Genomic DNA, 21,836 nt, shown 5'->3' on the forward strand with positions numbered 1-21,836 from the left:
GATGATTTAAGCGACTCAATTTCAGATGTGCACCCATGCACCAAGAATTATTTTCAGAATCATTATGATCCTCATGGATCCTCTTTTTCTGTATATGGCATGCAACTGTACTGACATCTAAATTAGGACTATGGTGGTCTCTGTTTCCTTGGTGACAAGTATAAATCTGAAAAGGTCATGTTCCTTCATGGTTATATGATGTAGGATCTTAATTTGAACCAGTTTACTACAGCTGGAAAATAATCTTGCAGCAACAGGAAATGTGATTATAATGTGGATTACAATTAATGTGTAAAAATATGCGATGAGAGTCAGGAAGCAAGTTCAGGGAGTGAGTGCTTAAATAAATAAACGGAACATAATACAAAACAAGAAACTCGAACAGCCCACAGACATGAAACCGAAAAAACAACGCCTGGGGAAGGAACCAAAGGGAGTGACATATATAAGGTAGGACATCAGGGAAGTGAAGGAGTCCAGGTGAGTCTGATGATGCGCAGGTGCGGGCAACGATGGTGACAGGTGTGTGCCATAACGAGCAACCTGGTGACCTAGAGGCCAGAGAGGGCGCACACGTGACAGTACCCCCTCCACTACGTGCGGCTCCGGCCGCAGGACGCTGACCAAAATGACGATCCTGGGGATCAGGAGCGGACCGGTCACCCCTACTGATGCGCGGGAACCTGACAGACCGGCTGAGGTAGGGGAATCTGGCGATCCGGCTGAGGCATGAAAGCCTGACCAACCAGCGGAGGCAGGGGAGCCTGGCAATCTGTCTGATGCATGAGAGCCTGTAGTGGCTCCCGGACGCGACTTCACTCCCACCGAAACAAAAAACACTCCCTGATGCTTCCCTTAGGTGAGGCGTCATTCTGTAACGATGTGCACTGAGAGTCAGGAAGCAAGTTCAGGGAGTGAGTATTTTTATAAATTAACGGAACATAATACAAAACAAGAAACTCGAACAGCACACAGACATGAAACAGAAACAATGACGCCTGGGGAAGGAACCAAAGGGAGCGACATATTTAGGGAATTTAATCAGGAAGTGACGGAGTCCAGGTGAGTCTGATGACGTGCGGGTAACGATGGTGACAGGTGTGCGCCATAACGAGCAGCCTAGTGACCTAGAGGCCAGAGATGGTGCACACGTGACAAATGGACATCTTTGTAGGGGTTGATACATTTTTCGTAAGTAAAAATCAAGTCTGAAACTTCAAAGTGGAAATTACAGACTTCATATGCATTTTTAACCCTCAAATACATTACACATTTTAAAATGACTGCGTTGCAGGAATGTTCTCCCTCAACAGGGTGATCAAATTAAGATCCTACACCTGTAAACATCACTGTCTGCTGATAAGTGGTTTGAAGGATGGCTGTTGTGAATTTCCCTCCCACCACTACAGTAGAATGCTCATCTCGCACAGCTGAGAGATCATTAAAAACAAGTAATTCTGTTCCAAATGGAAGCCAGAGACATTCATATTTGTATGCATTGATAGAATTCAATGACACACTGTAATATATTTCAGGATAGCCATGAGGGAAAAAGTGGCTTTTCAACATAGGCTTTTCAAACATGATACAGCCCACAGACGCTATACAATTTGACACATCTTGAAGATATCATGGTTTCAATGTCTTTTTCCTTTTATCATGTTTTTGCAGAGAGGAATAATCGGGGCTCTTGGCAGAGAGGAGTTATCGGGACAGAAACAGAAGCCATCAATTCTATGCATTTGGTTGAACTTCTGAGAACGACCAAACAAAACTCTAATGTCAGAACGATATTTGTACTAGAAAAGCATCGGACAAAGAGGTCAGCGGTCTTTCACTCTGGAGTGAGAGTCTGTCCTCAGGAGACCATCAATGAGGTCATCGCCAGCCATCAAGCCTACTACAAGCTCAGAGGTATAGGCCTCCCATTTATTATAGTTAAATCAATTGCTATTCTGTTGGCTATTTCAGTGTCACATGTTCAGTATCTAGGTCTTCTGCCCTCGACAGAGGTCATGAGGTGAGGCCTCGCCTGGGGCATGGCATCTATAGCCTCTACTCAAACGAAATAGTGAAAATTGTGCTGTGCACCAGTTAGAAATGTTGAAATACGCTATATATACAAAAGCATGTGGACACCCCTTCAAATGAGTGGATTCAGCTATTTCAACCACACCCGTTGCTGACAGGTGTATGCAATCTCCATAGACAAACATTGGCAGTAGAATGGCCTTACTGAAGAGCTCAGTGACTTTCAACGTGGCACCGTAGTAGGATGCCACCTTTTCCAACAAGTCAGTTCGTCAAATTTCTGCCTTGCTAGAGCTGCCCCGGTCAACTGTAAGTGCTGTTATTGTGAAGGGGAAATGTCTAGGAGCAACAACGGCTCAGCCACGAAGTGGTAGGCCACACCGGCAATTGTTGGAGCACGTAGCGAGTAAAAATCGTCTGTCCTCGGTTGCAACACTCACTATAGAGTTCCAAACTGCTTCTGGAAGCAACGTCAGCACAATAACTGTTCTTCGGGAGGTTCATGAAATGGGTTTCCATGGCGAGCAGCTGTCCACAAGCCTAAGATCGCCATGTGCAATGCCCAGTGTCCGACTGGAGTGGTGTAAAGCTCGCCGCCATTGGACTTTGGAGCAGTGGAAACGTGTTCCCTGGAGTGATGAATCACGCTTCACCATCTGGCAGTCCCACGGACTAATCTGGGTTTGACGGATGCCAGGTGAACGCTACCTGCCCAAATGCATATTGCCAACTGTAAAGTTTGGTGGATGAGGAATAATGGTCTGGGGCTGTTTTTCATGGTTTGGGCTAGGCTCCCTAGTTTCAGTGAAGGGAAATCTTAATGCTACAGCATACAGTGACATTCTAGATGATTCTGTGATTCTAACTTTGTGGCAACAGTTTGGGGAAGGCCCTTTCCTGTTTCAGCATGACAACACCCCCGTGCACAAAGCAAGGTCCGTACAGAAATGGTTTGTCATGATCGCGTGGAAGAACTTGACTGGCCTGCACAGAGCCCTGACCTCAACCCCATCAAACACCTTTGGGATGAATTGGAGTGGCAACTGCGAGCCAGGCCTAATTACCCAACATCAGTGCCTGACCTCACTAATGCACTTGTGGCTGAAGGAAAGCAAGTCCCCGTAAGCAATGTTCCAACATCTAGTGAAAAGCCTTCCCAGAAGAGTGGAGGCTGTTATACCAGCAAAGGTGGGACCAACTCCACATTAATGCCCATGATTTTGGAATGAGATGTTTGTCAAGCTGGTGTCCATATACTTATGGTCATATAGTGTAAGTATAGAATGTGGACCATTTGAAGTAGCCATAGCAGTACCTATGACTTATCCAGGTGTGCACCAGTGAGAAGCAGGTGTTGAGTATAGAGTCTAGACAGTGAAGAGAATTGAAGAAAGTACAGCAGAATAACACGTCATCGAGTCCCTTTGATTAAAGAGGTAGGGAGAAATATCACAGCTTCACCCTGAGGCAAGCAACATGCAATATTCCCTGGAAATAGTGTGCCATTTGGGACATGTTCCCAGCCTTAAAAAAACAAAAAAACATGATAGCACACTTTTGGGAATTGACATGAGAAATTTTCCCCACAGGTTTTGTAAAAAATATTAAAGATCAGACTTTCACCTTTTCATCAGAACATTATTCTACAACATACACTCTTGTCGTGTTTAAAGTTTCAAAATGGGTTGATTGACGGATGAGAACAAACTGAATGACGGCAGCAATAATCTTGAATTAATTTCAACATTGCTGCACATTTTATTTGTTCCCTTTATAGTGCACTACTTTTGACCAGGGCCAATAGGGTATTGCACTATATAGGGAATAGAGTGCTATTTGGGACCTACCCTCAGACTTGATGTGGATCTGTATCTATTGTGCTGAGGATCTTTCATTCTCACTGGAACACTGTTCTGTCTTTGGTCAGTTTGTCAGGAGGCTGTGTGGGAGGCCTTCCGGATCTTCTTTGACCGGATCCCTGGACCTACAGAATATACAACTTGGGTTCACACATGTCAACATGAGTCTCTGTGCCTCTCTGACCTGGCCAGTAACTTCAGCAACTCAGAGGAGCACTTGAGTATGGTGTACAGGGTGAGGAACCAACGACACAACTCCCTTTTATGTGTCATAACTGTGAGACCAATAATTGCTTACATTATTTGAATGAACATGTGCACGTTTTTATGTTGGGGGGGGTAAAAATATATTTTTAAATGCCAGTGGGTGAATTTATGATATCATGTATTTCAGCAGATTTTCCTCAGGAAACAACAGCATTGTTTCTTGCGCAACAGCTATAGCTATATCAGTCTCTTGAGGGGAGGAAAAAAATATCCACATTATATTGCTCCCATTAACACACAAAACAGCACCCATCGATCTGGTTTAGTCAATTTGGTTATTTTACATTCCTATGAGGGTATAACATGCATATACTATATATTTACAGACAGCACTCCCAAGTGCATGTTTCAGTGGTACCTTACATGCTACACAGTTTTCAAGTGTTATGTTATTGGTTTGAATTGATGTGTGTGATTCATGTTATGATTGTGATTTTGCTCTCACAGAGGATGAACCTGGGAGATGAGAGGCAGCCGACTGGGTAAGGCTTAGAGACAGTACCTTATGCAGCCTGCTGTCTGCTGATAGTTGTCAAGGAGCACTGCTTTCTCACACACGGTGCAGCCCTCTTGAGTCAGGCTTTGTAGTTGACCTGCCACATAATGCCCTCTCTCTAATTGTATAATGGCTGGTTATGGACAGAGTGGCTCTTGAGATATGAAGGAATCAGTCACACATCTTAGACACTGAACATGCATGATAGCAATTGGCACTGAAATTATGATAATGAAGTCAGGCGAGATGGTACATGAATAGTAAATTAAGAAGAAATTAAACTAACTTACGCAGTTCTTTATTAGAATATGTCAAGCTGACATTGATTGTAACTAGGCAGCAGCAGCCACTGAGAAAGAAAGTCATAGGTAAAGACGTTAGAACTTAATTCTAAGTTGTTAAATACCTATAAATTACCATCTCACGTGACAGAATTACCATCAAGTATGTCCCCAGGTAGTTACAATATATAAAATCATCTTAGGTATACTGTACATGCACTCTTCCATATTATACTGCTGGTTGATAGGCAGTCTAATCTTGGACAGGTGGAGAGCTTGTGCATTGCCATGGTACTGATCTTGTAAAGTAATTAGAGGATACAGTGCCTTCGGAAAGTATTCAATCCCCTTGACTTTTTCCACATTGTTACTTTACAGCCTTATTCTAAAATGGATTAAATTTGGGTTTTTTTCCCCCTCATCAATCTACACACAATAACCCATAATGACATCACAAAAACAAGTTTAGTAATGTTTGCAAATTTATTAAGAATAATCTGAAATATAACATTTACATATTCAGACCCTTTACTCAGTACTTTTTGAAGCAACTTTGGCAGTGATTACAGCATCAAGTCTTCTTGGGTATGATGCTACAAGCTTGGCACACCTGTATATGGGGAGTTTCTCCCATTCTCTGCAGATCCTCTCAAGCTCTGTCCGGTTGGATGGGGAGCATTGCAGCACAGCTATTTTCAGATGTCTCCAGAGATGTTCGATCGGTTCAAGTCCGGGCGGTGGCTGGGCCACTCAAGAACATGCAGAGACTTGTGCCAAAGCCACTCCTGCGTTGTCTTGGCTGTGTGCTTAGGGTCTTTGTCCTGTTGGAAGGTGAACTCTCGCCCTAGGCTGAGGGACTGAGCGCTCTGTAGCAGGTTTTCATCAAGGATCTCTCTACTTTGCTCCGTTTATCTTTGCCTCGATCCTGACTAGTCTCGCTGTCCCTGCCGCTGAAAACCATCCCCACAGCATGATGCTGCTACCACCATGCTTCACCGTAGGCATGGTGCCAGGTTTCCTCCAGACATGACGCTTGCCATTCAGGCCAAAGAGTTCAATCTTGGTTTCATCGGACCAGAGAATCTTGTTTCTCATGGTCTGAGAGTCCTTTAGGTGCCTTTTGGCAAAGTCCAAGCGGGTTGTCATGCGCCTTTAACTGAGTGGCTTCCGTCTGGCCACCCTACCATAAAGGCCTGATTGGTGGAGTGCTGCAGAGATGGTTGTCCCATCTCCACAGAGGAACTCTGGAGCTCTATCAGAGTGACCATCAGGTTCTTGGTCACCTCCCTGACCAAGGCCCTTCTCCCTCGATTGCTCAGTTTGGCCGGATGGCCAGCTCTAGGAAGAGTCTTGGTGGTTCCAAACTTCTTCTATTTAAGAATGATGGAGGCCACTGTGTTCTTGTGGACCTTCAATGCTGCAGAAATGCTTTGGTACTCTTCCCCAGATCTGTGCCTAGACACAATCCTGTCTCGGAGCTCTATGGACAATTCCTACCACCCCATGCCTTGGTTTATGCTCTGACGTGCACTGTCAACTGTGGGGCCTTACATAGACAGGTGTGTGTCTTTCCAAATCATGTCCAATCAATTGAATTTACCACAGGTGGACTCCAATAAAGTTGTCAAAAGATCTCAAGGATGATCAATGGAAACAGGATGCACCTGAGCTTTATTTCAAGTCTCATAGCAAAGGGGCTGAATACTTATATAAATAAGGTATTTCTGTTTTTTATTTTTAATAAATTAGCAAACATTTCTAAAAACCTGTTTTCACTTTTTCATTATGGGGTATTGTGTGTGGATTGCTGAGTATTTTTTTTATTTAATCCATTTTAGAATACGGCTGTAACGTAACAAAATGTGGAAAAAGTCAAGGGTTCTGAATACTTTCCAAAGGCACTGTATGTGCGTGTTTTCAAGTGCTGTTTTTTACAAACCATTAGCTTTATCATTCAATGCTGGGTTAATGTGGAACGATTTTTAAATTAAAAAAAATATATATATATTTTTTAATCTTGCATTTTTTGTTGCAGGCCTTTTTGTTGTACATAAAATAACAAATATTCTCATCAGGTACAAACCTGAAAACATGCCCTACATATTATTTTTCATAGTTACTTAGGAGTATTTTCTCCTCTTTCACCTGCAGAATGGTAGCAGCCACAACCACAGCAGCACCGGAGGTCACTGATATAACAGGTATGGCAAGACACTGTACCAAGATGTATCAAGACACTGTACCAAGATGTATCAAGACACTGTACCAAGATGTATCAAGACACTGTACCAAGCTGTAGCTGTACCAAGATGTAGCTGTACCAAGACATACCAAGACATGTCAAGACGCTGTGTCAACACGTGTCAAGTAATTGAATCAAGATGCACATATCAATGGTGAATGAAATCTAATATACAGTATAATGAAATTGTAATTAACCGTTAAGGTCCAGAGGAGGCCCAGACTGCAACACCAGAACCACCTGCTCCTGTAACCAGCATTGCCAGCGTCCCTGATGCTCCTGAGGTTACAGTTGAAGAAGAAACTGCGGAGGAGGAGGTAAACAACATTTATTTTAGTCTAGCTGTTTAGATTGCTAACAGCTTGCAGACTGAAAGGAAAGTTGACAGAAATATTGCTTGTTGTTGCCCAGTCCAGCTGTTGTCTTGTTGCTTTCAGACAGAGACAGTAAGCTGATAGCATTTAGCCATATGGTCTAGCACTACACCTCTTATCAAATACAGGTGACTGCCAACATCATGCAAATACTTGAGTAAATTATGGATACAAAGTATATTGAAAGCAGGTGCTTCCACACAGGTGTGGTTCTTGAGTTAATTAAGCATTTAACATCCCGTCATGCTTAGGGTCATGTATAAAAATGCTGGGCAGGCCATTATTTTGTCTACCATGGCTATGCCCCCATAGGATGACAATGCTCCTATTCACAGGGCAAGAGTGAATGGTTTGATGATCATGTAAACTATATTCCATGGCTCAATCACCAGATCTCAACCCAAACACGTATGGGAGATTCTGGAGAGGCTCCTGAGACAGCATTTCCACCACCATCAAAACACCAAATTATGGAATTTCTCATGGAATAATGGTGTCGCATCCCTACAGTAAAGTTACAGACACTTGTAGAATCTATGCCAAGGTGTATTGACAGCCTTGGTTTCTCAAATGACTGCCTCGCCTGGTTCACCAACTACTTCTCAGACAGAGTTCAGTGTGTCAAATCGGAGGGCCTGTTGTCCGGACCTGTGGCAGTCTCTATGGGGGAGCAACAGGGTTCAATTCTCGGGCCGACTCTCTTCTCTGTATACGTCAATGATGTTGCTCTTGCTGCTGGTGATTCTCTGATCCACCTCTACACAGAAGATGCCATTCTGTATACATCTGGCCCTTCTTAGGACACTGTGTTAACTAACCTCCAGACGAGCTTCACCGCCATACAACTCTCCTTCCGTGGCTTCCAACTGTTCTTAAATGCAAGTAAAACTAAATACATGCTCTTCAACCGATTGCTACCAGCATCTGCCCGCCCGTCAAGCATCACTACTCTGGACGGTTCTGACTTAGAATATGTGGATAACTACAAATACCTAGGTGTCTGGTTAGACTGTAAACTCTCCTTCCAGGCTCACATTAAGCATTTCCAATCCAAAATTAAATCTAGAATCGGCTTCCTATTTCGCAACAAAGCATCCTTCCCTCATGCTGCCAAACATACCCTCGTAAAACTGACCATCCTACCGATCCTTGGCTTCGGCGATGTCATTTATGAAATAGCCTCCAACACTCTACTCAGCAAATTGGATGCAGTCGATCATAGTGCCATCCGTTTGATCACCAAAGCCCCATATTCGACCTGTATGCTCTCGTTGGCTGGCCCTCGCTTCATATTCGTCGCCAAACCCACTGGCTCCAGGTCATCTATAAAGCTCCGCCTTATCTCAGCTCACTGGTCACCATAGCAGCACCCACCCGTAGCACGTGCTCTAGCAGGTATATTTCACTGGTCACCCCCAAATCCAATTCCTCCTTTGGCCGCCTTTCCTTCCAGTTCTCTGCTGCCAACGACTGGAATGAATTGCAAAAATCACTGAAGCTGGAGACTCATATCTCCCTCACTAACTTTAAGCACCAGCTGTCAGAGCAGCTCACCGATCACTGCACCTGTACATAGCCCATCTGTAAATAGCCCATCCAACTACCTCATCCCCATACTGTTATTATTATTTTTTTGCTCCTTTGCACCCCAGTATCTCTACTTGCACATTCATCTTCTGCACATCTATCACTCCAGTGTTTAATTGCTAAATTGTAATTATTTCACCACTGGCCTATTTATTGCCTTACCTCCTTTATCTTACCTAATTTGCACACACTGTAAATATACTTTTTTTTCTATTGTGTTATTGACTGTATGTTTGTTTATTCAATGTGTAATTCTGTTGTTTGTGTCGCACTGCTTTGCTTTATCTTGGCCAGGTCGCAGTTGTAAATGAGAACTTAACTAGCCTACCTGGTTAAATAAAGGTGAAATAAAATAAATAATAAAATTGAAGCTGTTCTGGCTCGTGGTGGTCCAACGCCTTATTAAGACACTGTTGGTGTTTCCTTTATTTTGTCAGTTACCTGTACATTATCTGACTGCCGGGTCCTATTCATTAGGGCAAAATGTAGTGTAACAGTGTAGGTTCCGTCCCTGTCTTCGCCCCAACCTGGGCTCGAACCAGGGACCCTTGCACACATCAACAACTGAAACCCACGAAGCATCATTACCCATTGCGCCACAAAAGCCGTGGCCCTTGCAAGGAAACCCTACTTCAAGACTCAGAGCAAGTAAAGTCACCGATTGAAACGCTATTAGCGCGCACCACCGCTAACTAACCAGCCATTTCACATCGGTTACAGTTTTGCAATGGAAAACGAAAACCAGTGATTTCTTATTGGACAAGTTCAGGTTGTCCCTCCATGTTTCAATCTGTTTTCTTTTCTTTTGGTGCCTAATCAATAGGGCCCTGTTGTCTTCTGTTTGTAGGACTCTGAGCTGCCCAATGTTGTCCCAGAGCAGCCTGTGGAGGAGATAGTGGAGTTCAGCATTGACCTCGTGGACCCAGGCTACAAGGAACTACTGGACGACCCTGACTCCCCCCAATATGTTGACCTCTCTCATCACCTGCAAGACCAGGTGAGATTATAATATAGCCTGGTCCCAGATCTGTTTTTGCTTTTGCCAACTACATTGCTGTCATTGTCAAGCCAAATGGCATGAACTTTTGTGACATGGTGTTGGCATGATGGCCTACAGACTGTCAGCCAGGCTAGCTGACATACTGCACAGTAGAAGATGAGACTTATGGGAGCTTTGCAGTCTGTACTCCTCTTTATGTCCATCAGTAAAATGTTATTGATGATTTTAAGTCCCTAAGACCAATGGGATATACGTTTTGATTCCATTGAGGTACAGTTCATTCAGTGTCAGTTTATTCAGTGTTTTTTAATTGGTTTTTAATGCTGGCACAGAGGGTCAAACAACATTTCCCAATGAAAATAAAGGCATGATCGTATCAGTGTAACACAATCAACTGTCAGATTCAGACGCCTGATGCTGCACGGTGTGTTGTGTGACATGTTATTACATGTGGTACTGTCCTCATGGGCTGTGGCCCTCTGAGGGGGTTCATGGTAAAGATTATTATATAATGCCACAGGACCATGAGCCAGAGGCAGATAAAGCAGATTAGTGTTCCACTTGGACCGTCAGGGCTGGATTCTCAACCTGACTAGACCAAGGCTCAGTCCCGATTCTCCACCCTTCTCCCAAAGTATGCAATTGCACATTCTCAATGGTAGAGATTCCCTCCAGCCAATGCTTGCACCAATCCCATGCTTTTAAATCCATGACAGTGAAGGTGCAAGTGCACACTTTTGGAAAAGGGTGGAGAATAGGGACGTAGCCCAAAGCTCTGCCAACCATTTTACTCTTTGTGAGAAAATACATCTGATTCATTTCACTTAACGATCCGATTCAAGTGCTCTGAAGGCTAGTTCGCACATACTGTACTGAGCTTTATTAGAGATGGAGTCCTTCATTGGATTTCCCCCAATGGACTCTCAAAGCTCCATAAGAGATGATTATGTCATAAGTGTGTGCTAAATGTGATTAACTAAAGATAGAGATCAATGAATTTAAGTGTCTCATTCATACATTCCTCTGCACTGATTTACAGTACTAGGGAATATGATTAGATTACATTATTTAACTAGTAACATTTATTTGACTTATTAATGGGACTGCTATACGGACTGGAGAGAAATGCCATCATATGTGATTCTGTAAGCTTTAAAACATACTTATTTTCCCACAGATGCTCCATGTTTTTGACAAACTCCCAGGATTTAAAGACATCAATGTTTTGGGAATCAGGTAAGTCTGTGGCAGACATGAATAATCACATCTGGTGCCTTCGTGCTTAATACTGACGTTTTGGTGAGCAAATTAAATGGCAATAGATTAGGTGAGACAGATGAAAGCCAGGTGCAAGCTGGGAACCCTGCCAGTAGGGATCAATCCGTAGCCTCTCACTGCACTGAGAAATTCCTCTGAGACTCAATTTATTTAATCGGACCTTCTTAACAAGGTGTTGATTTGGCATGGACACTGATTCATTTGAAAACAAAACTAGCTCATTCCCACCTAGGTGAAATTCAGTCAAATTCTAGGAACAGAAAATATTTGAGTGCCATCCAAGCCATTCTGTCATGCTACAGGCTGTGCTCTTGGCTATGCTGACTGTAGTAAGAACTGAATACTCGTGTCATTAGTGTGACCCACATGCATGCCAAAAATATATACCTTTCCTTTCCTGTGTGTTAACACTGAAGGTCGTTATATCTTTACATTCAAATGCAAAAGAATACATGTCAAGCACAGGTGGCTGGTGAGGGGAGGATGGCTCATAATAATGGCTGGAATGGAGTGAACGGAATGGCATCAAACACATGGAAACCACGTGTTTGATGTGTCTGATACCATTCAACAATTCTATCCCAGTCATTACTATGAGCCCGTCCTCCTCTATTAAGGTGCCACCAGCTGCCTGTGGTGTCAAGAGACAAACACCCTGTGATGTCATGACACACGACCAGCAATGAATGATGATCTATTTCCTTGTAGATGGCATGTCATTATGTCACATACTAATGGCCTATTTTCTTCCCCTGTCCAAATCCTAGAGAGACCCAGGAGAGTGACGGGTAATTGAATTACTGTAATGAGAGCCATCTTGAGTGGTAGCTGCTGTTTCCCTCTGTGTGCTTGTCCCTGTCCGTCTGCTTCTTCTCTCAGTGTTAATCTGGATCTAACACAGGGCCCAAGGAGAGAGGGATCACATGACCTAAACAAACACCAACTTGGCAATTACTCAGCTCTAAGTGCAGCCATGGTGGGTCAATACATCAACCAGGGACACAGTTGAGAAATGAGGACCAAAATCAGCTGAAACTAGGTCTACATTTGATTTCCCTTCTGTATCTCATTGAAGGTTAACATGTGCTTCTTTAAATCTTTCTGAAAGGGTGTTAATGCTCCTGTCTTCTTCATTTTAGGATGGAAGGAAATTAAGCAGTGCAATAAAACTCCTGTGTGAATAGAATAATTGGCGAGTTGCTCCCTTCCCTAATTTGCAGGGCCCATTGTGGCCAGTGCTGTCACAGGCAATAACATCCTCAAGCCTGCTCCACTAATCTGATAAATGATTCACAACTAATTCGACTTTTGTCTGTGTCTTCACTATTTACAAAACAAAATGGAAAGAAATCCACCATTGATGATATCATTACTATTCTAATCAAAATCCCATTTAAATAATCTGTTTGTCCTCCGGCTTCTCTATGACAGAGCTGCATATTGAATACATTTTTGATAGTGTCATTAAAATCAGCAATTTTTGACTCTCCAAATTTTAAACCTGACAGAGGATTGCTGTGTTTTTAGTTTATGTAGTTAAATCCTTATAGCTTTTCTAGATCTGTATAATGCAGTACATCACCAAGAGATACTATTTTCTACTCTCATACAATATATTCTTATTTTTCAGACCTGGAGCAGTGACAGTGCACTATTCCCTGGTCTTTGAGGTAATTTCAACAGAAGTTTCAGAGGATGACACAGGGACTCCAGTGTTAGCTGTTCCCAGCCTGCGGGAAAGGGTGGCCAAGGCTTTGAGTGAAGAGGCCTCTCTGCCAGTTGATCTACAGTCATTAAACTTTGAACCAGGTAACCAAATCACTGTGAATAAGTTATGTTATATTTCTAAAAGACATGATTTTGCATCATTTTTGTACATCTTTCCACAGTAAAAGTGATTCCATTAACTACAACACCTATTGAGGAAGCTGTTGAGGAAGTGATTGAATATGTAAGTACTGGAATTTTAATCTAGACTACCTAAGGTGAAATACCAAACCTTGGAAATATGCATCAACATGCTTTTTTTTCTTTTCCATCAACAGCCCAGTGCGCCATCAATCCACAACGACCTGGAAATAGCCATAGATGAGCCAGAGATTGCTGGGGAGAAGCCTCGTTTGGATGTTCCACTTGGCCCTGTGGAAAAGAAAAATGCTCTCGTCACCCTCCTGGACTCTACAGACATTCCAGATGACGAAGAAGAAGAAGTAGAAGAAGCCCCACCAGAGAGGGGGGATGTGCCTTACATCTACGAAGACATTGATGAGAATGAGTTTGAAGCAACAGCTGAACCAGAGGAAGAGGTGCCATTTATCACACACATGATTGAAACCATCCATGCCATTGATGAGGGAACTGGTGAGCTTGTGAGAGACTATTTCCCAACCCCTCCTGCTGAGGACTCTGCTGCTGAGCCCAGCGTTCCAGAGGAATACCCTGAGCCACCTTTCGGCAATTTAGTCCCTACTAATGGGTACCCTGTCTTACCCCCTGAGGATTTGGATATTACTTCCGTTCCTGAAATAGAAAGTATAGAAACTGCTGCTCCAGCTGAACTCCCTCCTAACTTGATATCAGAGGAGAAGGCTGTTGTTGAGGAGGAGGCAGAGCCTACTCCAACCCCTCAGATTCTGCTCACCACAGCCACTGAAGAAGAGCTGTCTGACCCTGGATTACCTGTAACGACTCTCTCAGCCATCACAGATCAGCCTACTACTGAAGCAATAGAGGACCTTGAAGTTGAGGAGAATCTTATTCCGATTGAAGAGGAAGAAGTTGAGGAACCAGAACCTGAGGAAGGGGTAGTTGAGGTATCGGGACCTGAGGAAGAGGTAGTTGAGCTATCGGGACCTGAGGAAGAGGTAGTTGAGCTATCGGAACCTGCGGAAGGGGTAGTTGAGGTCTCGGAACCTGAGGAAGGGGTAGTTGAGGTCTCGGAACCTGAGGAAGGGGTAGTTGAGGTCTCGGAACCTGAGGAAGGGGTAGTTGAGCTATCGGGACCTGAGGAAGATGTAGTTGAGCTATCGGAACCTGAGGAAGAGGTAGTTGAGCTATCGGGACCTGAGGAAGGGGTAGTTGAGCTATCGGAACCTGAGGAAGGGGTAGTTGAGGTCTCGGAACCTGAGGAAGGGGTAGTTGAGGTCTCGGAACCTGAGGAAGGGGTAGTTGAGGTCTCGGAACCTGAGGAAGGGGTAGTTGAGGTCTCGGAACCTGAGGAAGGGGTAGTTGAGCTATCGGGACCTGAGGAAGGGGTATTTGAGGTCTCGGAACCTGAGGAAGGGGTAGTTGAGGTCTCGGAACCTGAGGAAGGGGTAGTTGAGGTCTCGGAACCTGAGGAAGAGGTAGTTGAGCTATCGGGACCTGAGGAAGGGGTATTTGAGGTCTCGGAACCTGAGGAAGGGGTAGTTGAGGTCTCGGAACCTGAGGAAGGGGTAGTTGAGGTCTCGGAACCTGAGGAAGAGGTAGTTGAGCTATCGGGACCTGAGGAAGGGGTAGTTGAGCTATCGGAACCTGAGGAAGGGGTAGTTGAGCTATCGGAACCTGAGGAAGGGGTAGTTGAGCTATCGGAACCTGAGGAAGGGGTAGTTGAAGTCTCGGGACCTGAGGAAGGGGTAGTTGAGCTATCGGAACCTGAGGAAGGGGTAGTTGAGCTATCGGAACCTGAGGAAGGGGTAGTTGAGCTATCGGAACCTGAGGAAGGGGTAGTTGAGCTATCGGAACCTGAGGAAGGGGTAGTTGAGCTATCGGAACCTGAGGAAGGGGTAGTTGAGGTCTCGGAACCTGAGGAAGGGGTAGTTGAGCTATCGGAACCTGAGGAAGGGGTAGTTGAGGTCTCGGAACCTGAAGAAGGGGTAGTTGAGGAACCGGAACCTGAGGAAGAGGTAGTTGATGTACCAGAACCTGAAGAAGAGGTAGTTGAGGAACCAGAACCTGAGGAAGATGTTAATGAACCACCAGCAGAAGAAATTAAAATAATCCAGCCTCTGGATTCTGTAGAGGACACTCTCTTTGGAGAGGAAACTTATCCTGTTGAAGAGGACAATATTGTGCCAATAGAAGACCAGTCACCTGAGGAGGACATGGAGGAACTATTGCCTGAATACCCCCGATATGAGGACATCTACCCTGACGAAGCTGTTGATACTGTGGACCAATCAGGTGAGCAATGCAGGTTATTAAAGCTGTTCTAGTCCTGTAAAGGACGACAAAACGCAGAGACAATTAAACATTTAAAGTAATACATTTCGTTGATAGAGGTGTGCAGGTGCATTACAGCTAATTATTAGAGTCCGGCCCAGCGAGGAGATATATTAATGTTCTATATTTGGACTGAGTGCTGTGCTGCGTGATGATGAAAGAACTGTAATGTGGTGTTCATCATTTCGTACGGGGTCAACAAAAGGATTTTGATAATTCATTTGTTATATTTTAATAATTTAGCAGATGCTCTCCTCCAGAGCACTTAATGTATGCGAGTGCATACATTTTCATACTTTAAGTATTGTTCCACCGTGGGAATCCACCCCACAAACCTGGCATTGTAGCGCCATGCTCTACCAACTGAGCCACACGGGACTGAGCAATTACCAATGCTTACACCACTGAGGGATACTGTACTTTATCAAACAAAGCAGATACATTTTTTTCTCAAAAAATGTGAAGAAATATTATTCACAGCAGGGCCCTGCAAACTGTCTTGCCTGGAACCTTTTCATCCCTGCAGCCATGTAGGAAATGAATCTGCACATTCAGTATAAATTAGGATAATGCATTATGTACTGGACAGTTGGAAGGCATTTACAGTATGGGTAAAACTCACTTGTGATGGTTTGTGACTTATTGAAATATTATCTCCTGTTTCAAAGATCATTCACCAGAGGACAGTGAAGTGGAAGAGGCTGCATTGCCAGGGGACAGTGAAGTGGAATTGGCTCCATTGCCAGGGGACAGTGAAGTGGAATTGGCTCCATTGCCAGGGGACAGTGAAGTGGAATTGGCTCCATTGCCAGGGGACAGTGAAGTGGAATTGGCTCCATTGCCAGGGGACAGTGAAGTGGAAATAGCAGTGACAGCAGAACCCATCCCAGACTCTTCACCAACACCACCTGCAGAATCTGACACTCTGCCTGAGGTAGATGAAACAGAGTCAGCTTCAGAGTTACAGCCTATGGAGGAGGATGCCGAGGAGCCTGAGGTGGTTGTTATCAATGAAGAGGAGGTCATAGATGTCTCGGAACCTGAGGATGAGAGCCTGCAAGACCTTGCAGACGAACTTGACCAAATGGACCTGGTGAGCACAGAGGCCATTGACCTTCCAGATGCCAGTGGATACCCATTGGCTCCCGAGGAGCACCCCTTCGAGACCACAGCGTCTCCACCACTGAGATACCTGACCACGCCCTCCATGACCACGGCCAGTAAAGGAAGGGAGCTGGTAGTGTTCTTCAGTCTACGGGTCACCAACATGAGGTTCTCAGATGACCTCTTCAACAAGAGCTCTTCAGAATACAGATCCCTGGAGAACACCTTTGTGGAGCTGGTGAGTGAGAATGAAATATGTTCATAAAGAGATGAGTGACAGCATTTATTTGTTGTGCTGCAGCAGGCTACTGAACCCAATGTCATAAGATTAAAACAAGATACTGCCCACCCAAGTGAGGGAAGAAAGATAATAGGAAGTAGCCTTGGTCCTTATTACTAGGCAAAGCTGTATACATTGACTTTGGTACATTGACTGTATACAAAGCCCATATACATTGACTTATCACTGACAAATGACGTAGAAAGGAGAAACTGCTTTACACCAATTTACAGTCTAATGTATTTCACAAGATGGAAAAAAGTGTATTGTGTTGCCTATTTCAGAAGGACATTAGATGGGGGTGGTTATTACAACCTGGTTGATAACTAGCTAACATTTTCTTAAGGCATTTGCATCAGTCTGTTTGTTATTTAAAGGTCCAATGCAGCCATTTTTATTTCAATATCAAATCATTTCTGGGTAACAATTAAGTACGTTACTGTGATTGTTTTCAATTAAAATAGTCGAAAAGAAACACGCATAGCTTCGCAACAATGAGCAATTTCTTAGTTTGGATCTCTCTTTCTTATTGGTCTATTAAACAATTCACCAGGCAGACCAAAACTCTACCCCCCCAAAACAGGCTGAAATTTCAGGCAGTCTTTTCAAACAGCTCTTACACTAAAAGGGCATTATCATAATTTTCACAATTTACAGTATTATTCCAACTTTATTGTGTGGAAGTATATAAAAAGCACATGAAAATCACATTTTTGACTGCACTGGGCCTTTAAGTGATTAGATGTAATCATTTAGATGAATGTACTGCACTCTCACTAATGGCTCTTAGCTTAATTAATGCTGAAAACTGCCTGACCTGTGCTGGAACAAAACTAGCATGCTGACATACTGTAGCTTCAATTCAGCTTGTTTTAATGGACTATTTTTGAGTGACATCCTATTCAAAGCCCAGTGTTATGCATGATTCATTTGTCTTCTGACTAAACTGACATGTCTGCTTCAACATTGACTTAAATTAGCAATAAGTCATAAGATGGTAGATGCAGCTTTCAGAATAAGGTACATTGAAATGATACAGCTGATGGTTATGTTGTTTTTGACAGTATAAGCCTAGTTAACCTTTCTTCACCTTTCTACTGAGCTTGATGGTTGGTTGTACTGTATCATCAACAGGTGATTTAGATTTACTTATGCACATAAGTAGAGTCATTTGTCTCACATCCACGCTGAAACAAATGCAACGTTCCCCTCAGTGTACAGAACGATGACTTAGCTTACAGCTAATAAGCTGAAGAAGATGAGGGATGTGCCATGTTGAGAACAGAACACTTTCACACTGCTCTAGTTCCTTTTGATGTGATAAGATGGGAGGGAGGGGGAGAGCGAGAGAATCTTATTTTAGACATTTCTTTTTTTTGCTGTCACTATGTCATTGGCCCAATAGCCTCGTCACTAAACGCATGCTGCTAACCCCTCAGACTCTCCACATGTGCAGAATCCAACGGAATAGCCTGTTTGGGCTCATGTCAGGATTCAAAATGACGCTATTTGTAAATTGAAGGGCCAGGGGCCAGACTCTAGCCCTGTTTATTCCTGGTTCTAACATGCGTCCTTTGTCCTGATCTTGTCTACATTCTAATTGTGTCCACATTTTTAGACAGGTGTAGACAATTAAAAAACACATTGATCTAATCTTCCTGACCACCTCCGAAGGTAGTCAGGCACGCATTGAGTCTGGATAGCTTACAAGTGTAGACGGATCTGGACAGTGAAACCATTTCAATCATAATTAATCCACCCTTATAATTAATCCATGCCTTAAGGCATCAATATGTGTCAAAATAAATCTTATTTTGAAAGAATATCTGTCAAATAACTTACATACAGGGAGGGATCAGGAAATCTAGTCACAATGCGGACACAGAGGATGAATAAGAGACGCATTGTAATACCATGTGTAGACGCATGCCTGGAAATGTGGGCACAATCAGAATGTGGACAAGATCAGGACACAGGACATATTAGAACCAGGTACAGTGGGCATAGAAAGTCACCACCCCTTTCAAAATGTTCGCCTTCTGTTGCCTTACAGCCTGAAATGAAAACACAAAATCAGACTTTTTCCGGCTTATTTACACACAGTAACCCGCAATATCCCAGTGAATATCATTTTTTGTTTAAAACTGAAATGTATTCAAATTAAAACAGTAAAATACTCTATTTGGATAAGTGAACACCCCCCTGAGTTAATACTTGGTGAAACCACCGTTCGCTTGAATTACAGCCATGAGTCTGTTTGAATATGTCTGTACTAATTTTGCACACCTAGACTGTGGAATACTTGTCCATTCTTCCTTGCAGAATTGTTCAAGCTCAGTCAAATTGCATGGTGACGGCTCATGGACTGCACTCTTCAAGTCATTCCACAGATTCTCGATGGGATTTAGGTTGGGGCTCTGACTAGGCCACTCAAGGACATTCACCTTCTTGTCCTTCAGCCGCTGTACGGTTGCTTTGGCGGTGTGCTTTGGGTCATTGTTATGTTGAAACATGAACCATCTTCCTATTTTCAACTTCCTGGCAGTGGGCTGCAGGTTCTCCTCAAGAATCTGTCGGTATTTTGCACTGTCCATTTTCCCTTCTATCCTGACAAGTGGTCCAGTCCCTGCTGAAGAGAACCCCCTCCCCCACACAACAGGATGCTGCCACAATAGTGGATTATTTGCTTTGAATTGCACTACTAAGCAGTGGAGTCCTCTATGAACAACTGAACTAATCAAAGTCACAACAATTGATCACAGATAAAAGCTAATTAACTTGATTAGTGATCTGGAAGGTGGTTGGTTATACCGCAGCAAGTTCGCAATTAGTTATCCAAATATGGTATTTTACTGTTTTTCGTTTAATTAATTAAATTTTTTTCAACAAAAAAAAGTTCACTTGGATATTGTGTGTTACTGTGTGTAAATCAAATTTGATGGTTTTTTTTTCATTTCAGGCTGTAAAGCAACAAAATGTGAACATTTTGAAAGGGGGTGGTGACTTTCTATACCCACTGGACAAATGAAGCTTCTGAGAAGTTAATGGATTTGAAATGCCAGCTCATTGTGAATAATGATAAAGGAGAGTGTAGGCATAGATAGATGTATGTATGTAGGCTCTTTGGCCAGAGTGACTCTTAATATCGTACTTCCTATTCTATTTGAGCTACAATACAAATCAGTGTTCTACTTTACTGGAGCAATAGAGCTCCACAGTGGCGGTATCATAATACCCATAAAACGGGTGGTCCCACAGGGGATTAAAGAAACACTTCAAATAAGGGCTGTGTTTTGTGAAGGCTTACTCTGGCATGACGTTTTGATAACCATGTAAATCTCTCTCGGACAAGGTGACTTTTATCATAATATTAGACTCTATTTACTCTGATTCAAAAATGCTAATAAGCATCAAGGTAGACATCATGCAAAACTACAAATCCCTATAAGTTCCTGCACATCATCTATAGCTGACACCTTTGCAAAACAGGTGTTGTGTCATTGTAGAATAACAGTGAAGACATCAAAACTATGAAATAACACATGGAATCATGTCGTAACCAACAAAGTGTTAAACAAATCAAAATATATTTTATATCTGAGATTCTTCAAAGTAGCCACCCTTTGCCTTGATGTCAGCGTTGCACACTCTTGGCATTCTCTCAACCAGCTTCATGAGGTAGTCACCTGGAATGCATTTCAATTAACAGGACTGCTTTGTTAACAGTTGATTTGTGGGATTTCTTTTTTTCTTAATGCGTTTGAGCCAATCAGTTAGTTGTGTTGTGACAAGGTAGGGGTGGTATACAGAAGATAGCCCTATTTGGTAAAAGACCAAGTCCATGTTATGGCAAGAACAGCTCAAATAAGCAAAGAGAAATGACAGTCCATCATTACTTTAAGACATGAAGGTCAGTCAATGTGGGATATTTCAAGAACTTTGAAAGTTTCTTCAATTGCAGTTGCAAAAACCATCAAGCGCTATGATGAAACTCGCTCCCATGAGGACCGCCACAGGAAAGGAAGGACCAGAGTTACTTCTGCTGCAGAGTATAAGTTCATTCGAGTTACCAGCCTTAGAAATTGCAGCCCAAGTAAATGCTTCACAGAGTACAAGTAACAGACACATCTCAAAATCAACTGTTCAGAGTAGACTGTGTGAATCAGGCCTTACTGCAAAGAAACCACTACTAAAGGACACCAATAAGAAGAAGAGACTTGATTGGTCCAAGAAACATGAGCAATGGACATTAGCCAGTGGAACTCTGTCCTTTGGTCTGATGAGTCCAAATTTGTCATTTTTGGTTTCAACCTTCGTGTCTTTGAAAGACGCAGAGTAGGTGAAGCTGGTTGAGAGAATGCCAAGAGTGTGCAAATCTGTCAAGGCAAAGGATGGCTACTTTGAAGAATCTCAAATATAAAATATATTTTGATTTGTTTAACACTTTTTTTTGGATACTACATGATTACATACGTGTTATTTCATAGTTCTGATGTCTTCACTATTATTCTACAATGTAACAAATTAAGAAAAACCTTGAATGAGCAGGTACTGTAAGGATTCAAACTCTTTGCTCAGAGACTCATAATTGAGCTCAGGTGCATCCTCTTCCCATTGATCATCCTTGATATGTCTCTACAACTTGATTGGAGTCCACCTGTGGTAAATTCAATTGCTTCAACATGATTTGGAAAGGCACACACCTGTCTATGTAAGGTCCCACAATTGACAGTGCATATCAGCGCAAAAACGAAGCCATGAGGTTGAAGGAATTGTCCGTAGAGCTCCGAGACAGGATTGTGCCGAGGCACAGGTCTGGGGAAGGGTACCAAAACAT

General features: G+C 43.1%; 1 protein-coding gene across 1 annotated transcript in view; it reads left to right on the plus strand.

Annotated features, from left to right (window-relative positions):
* Positions 1–1,729: 1,729 nt before the first annotated feature.
* LOC115174413 (titin-like) overlaps positions 1,730–21,836 on the plus strand; it is a 33,597-nt gene continuing 13,490 nt past the window's right edge. The window contains 9 exon segments of the mRNA XM_029732921.1: positions 1,730–1,914; positions 3,959–4,125; positions 4,605–4,639; positions 7,086–7,135; positions 7,381–7,493; positions 9,985–10,134; positions 11,525–11,587; positions 13,461–15,576; positions 16,284–16,957. Of these exon segments, the coding sequence (XP_029588781.1) occupies positions 1,737–1,914; positions 3,959–4,125; positions 4,605–4,639; positions 7,086–7,135; positions 7,381–7,493; positions 9,985–10,134; positions 11,525–11,587; positions 13,461–15,576; positions 16,284–16,957 (3,546 nt within the window). The 5' untranslated portion in view covers positions 1,730–1,736.

Source organism: Salmo trutta, chromosome 35, assembly GCF_901001165.1.
Source record: "Salmo trutta chromosome 35, fSalTru1.1, whole genome shotgun sequence".
NCBI lineage: Eukaryota > Metazoa > Chordata > Actinopteri > Salmoniformes > Salmonidae > Salmo > Salmo trutta.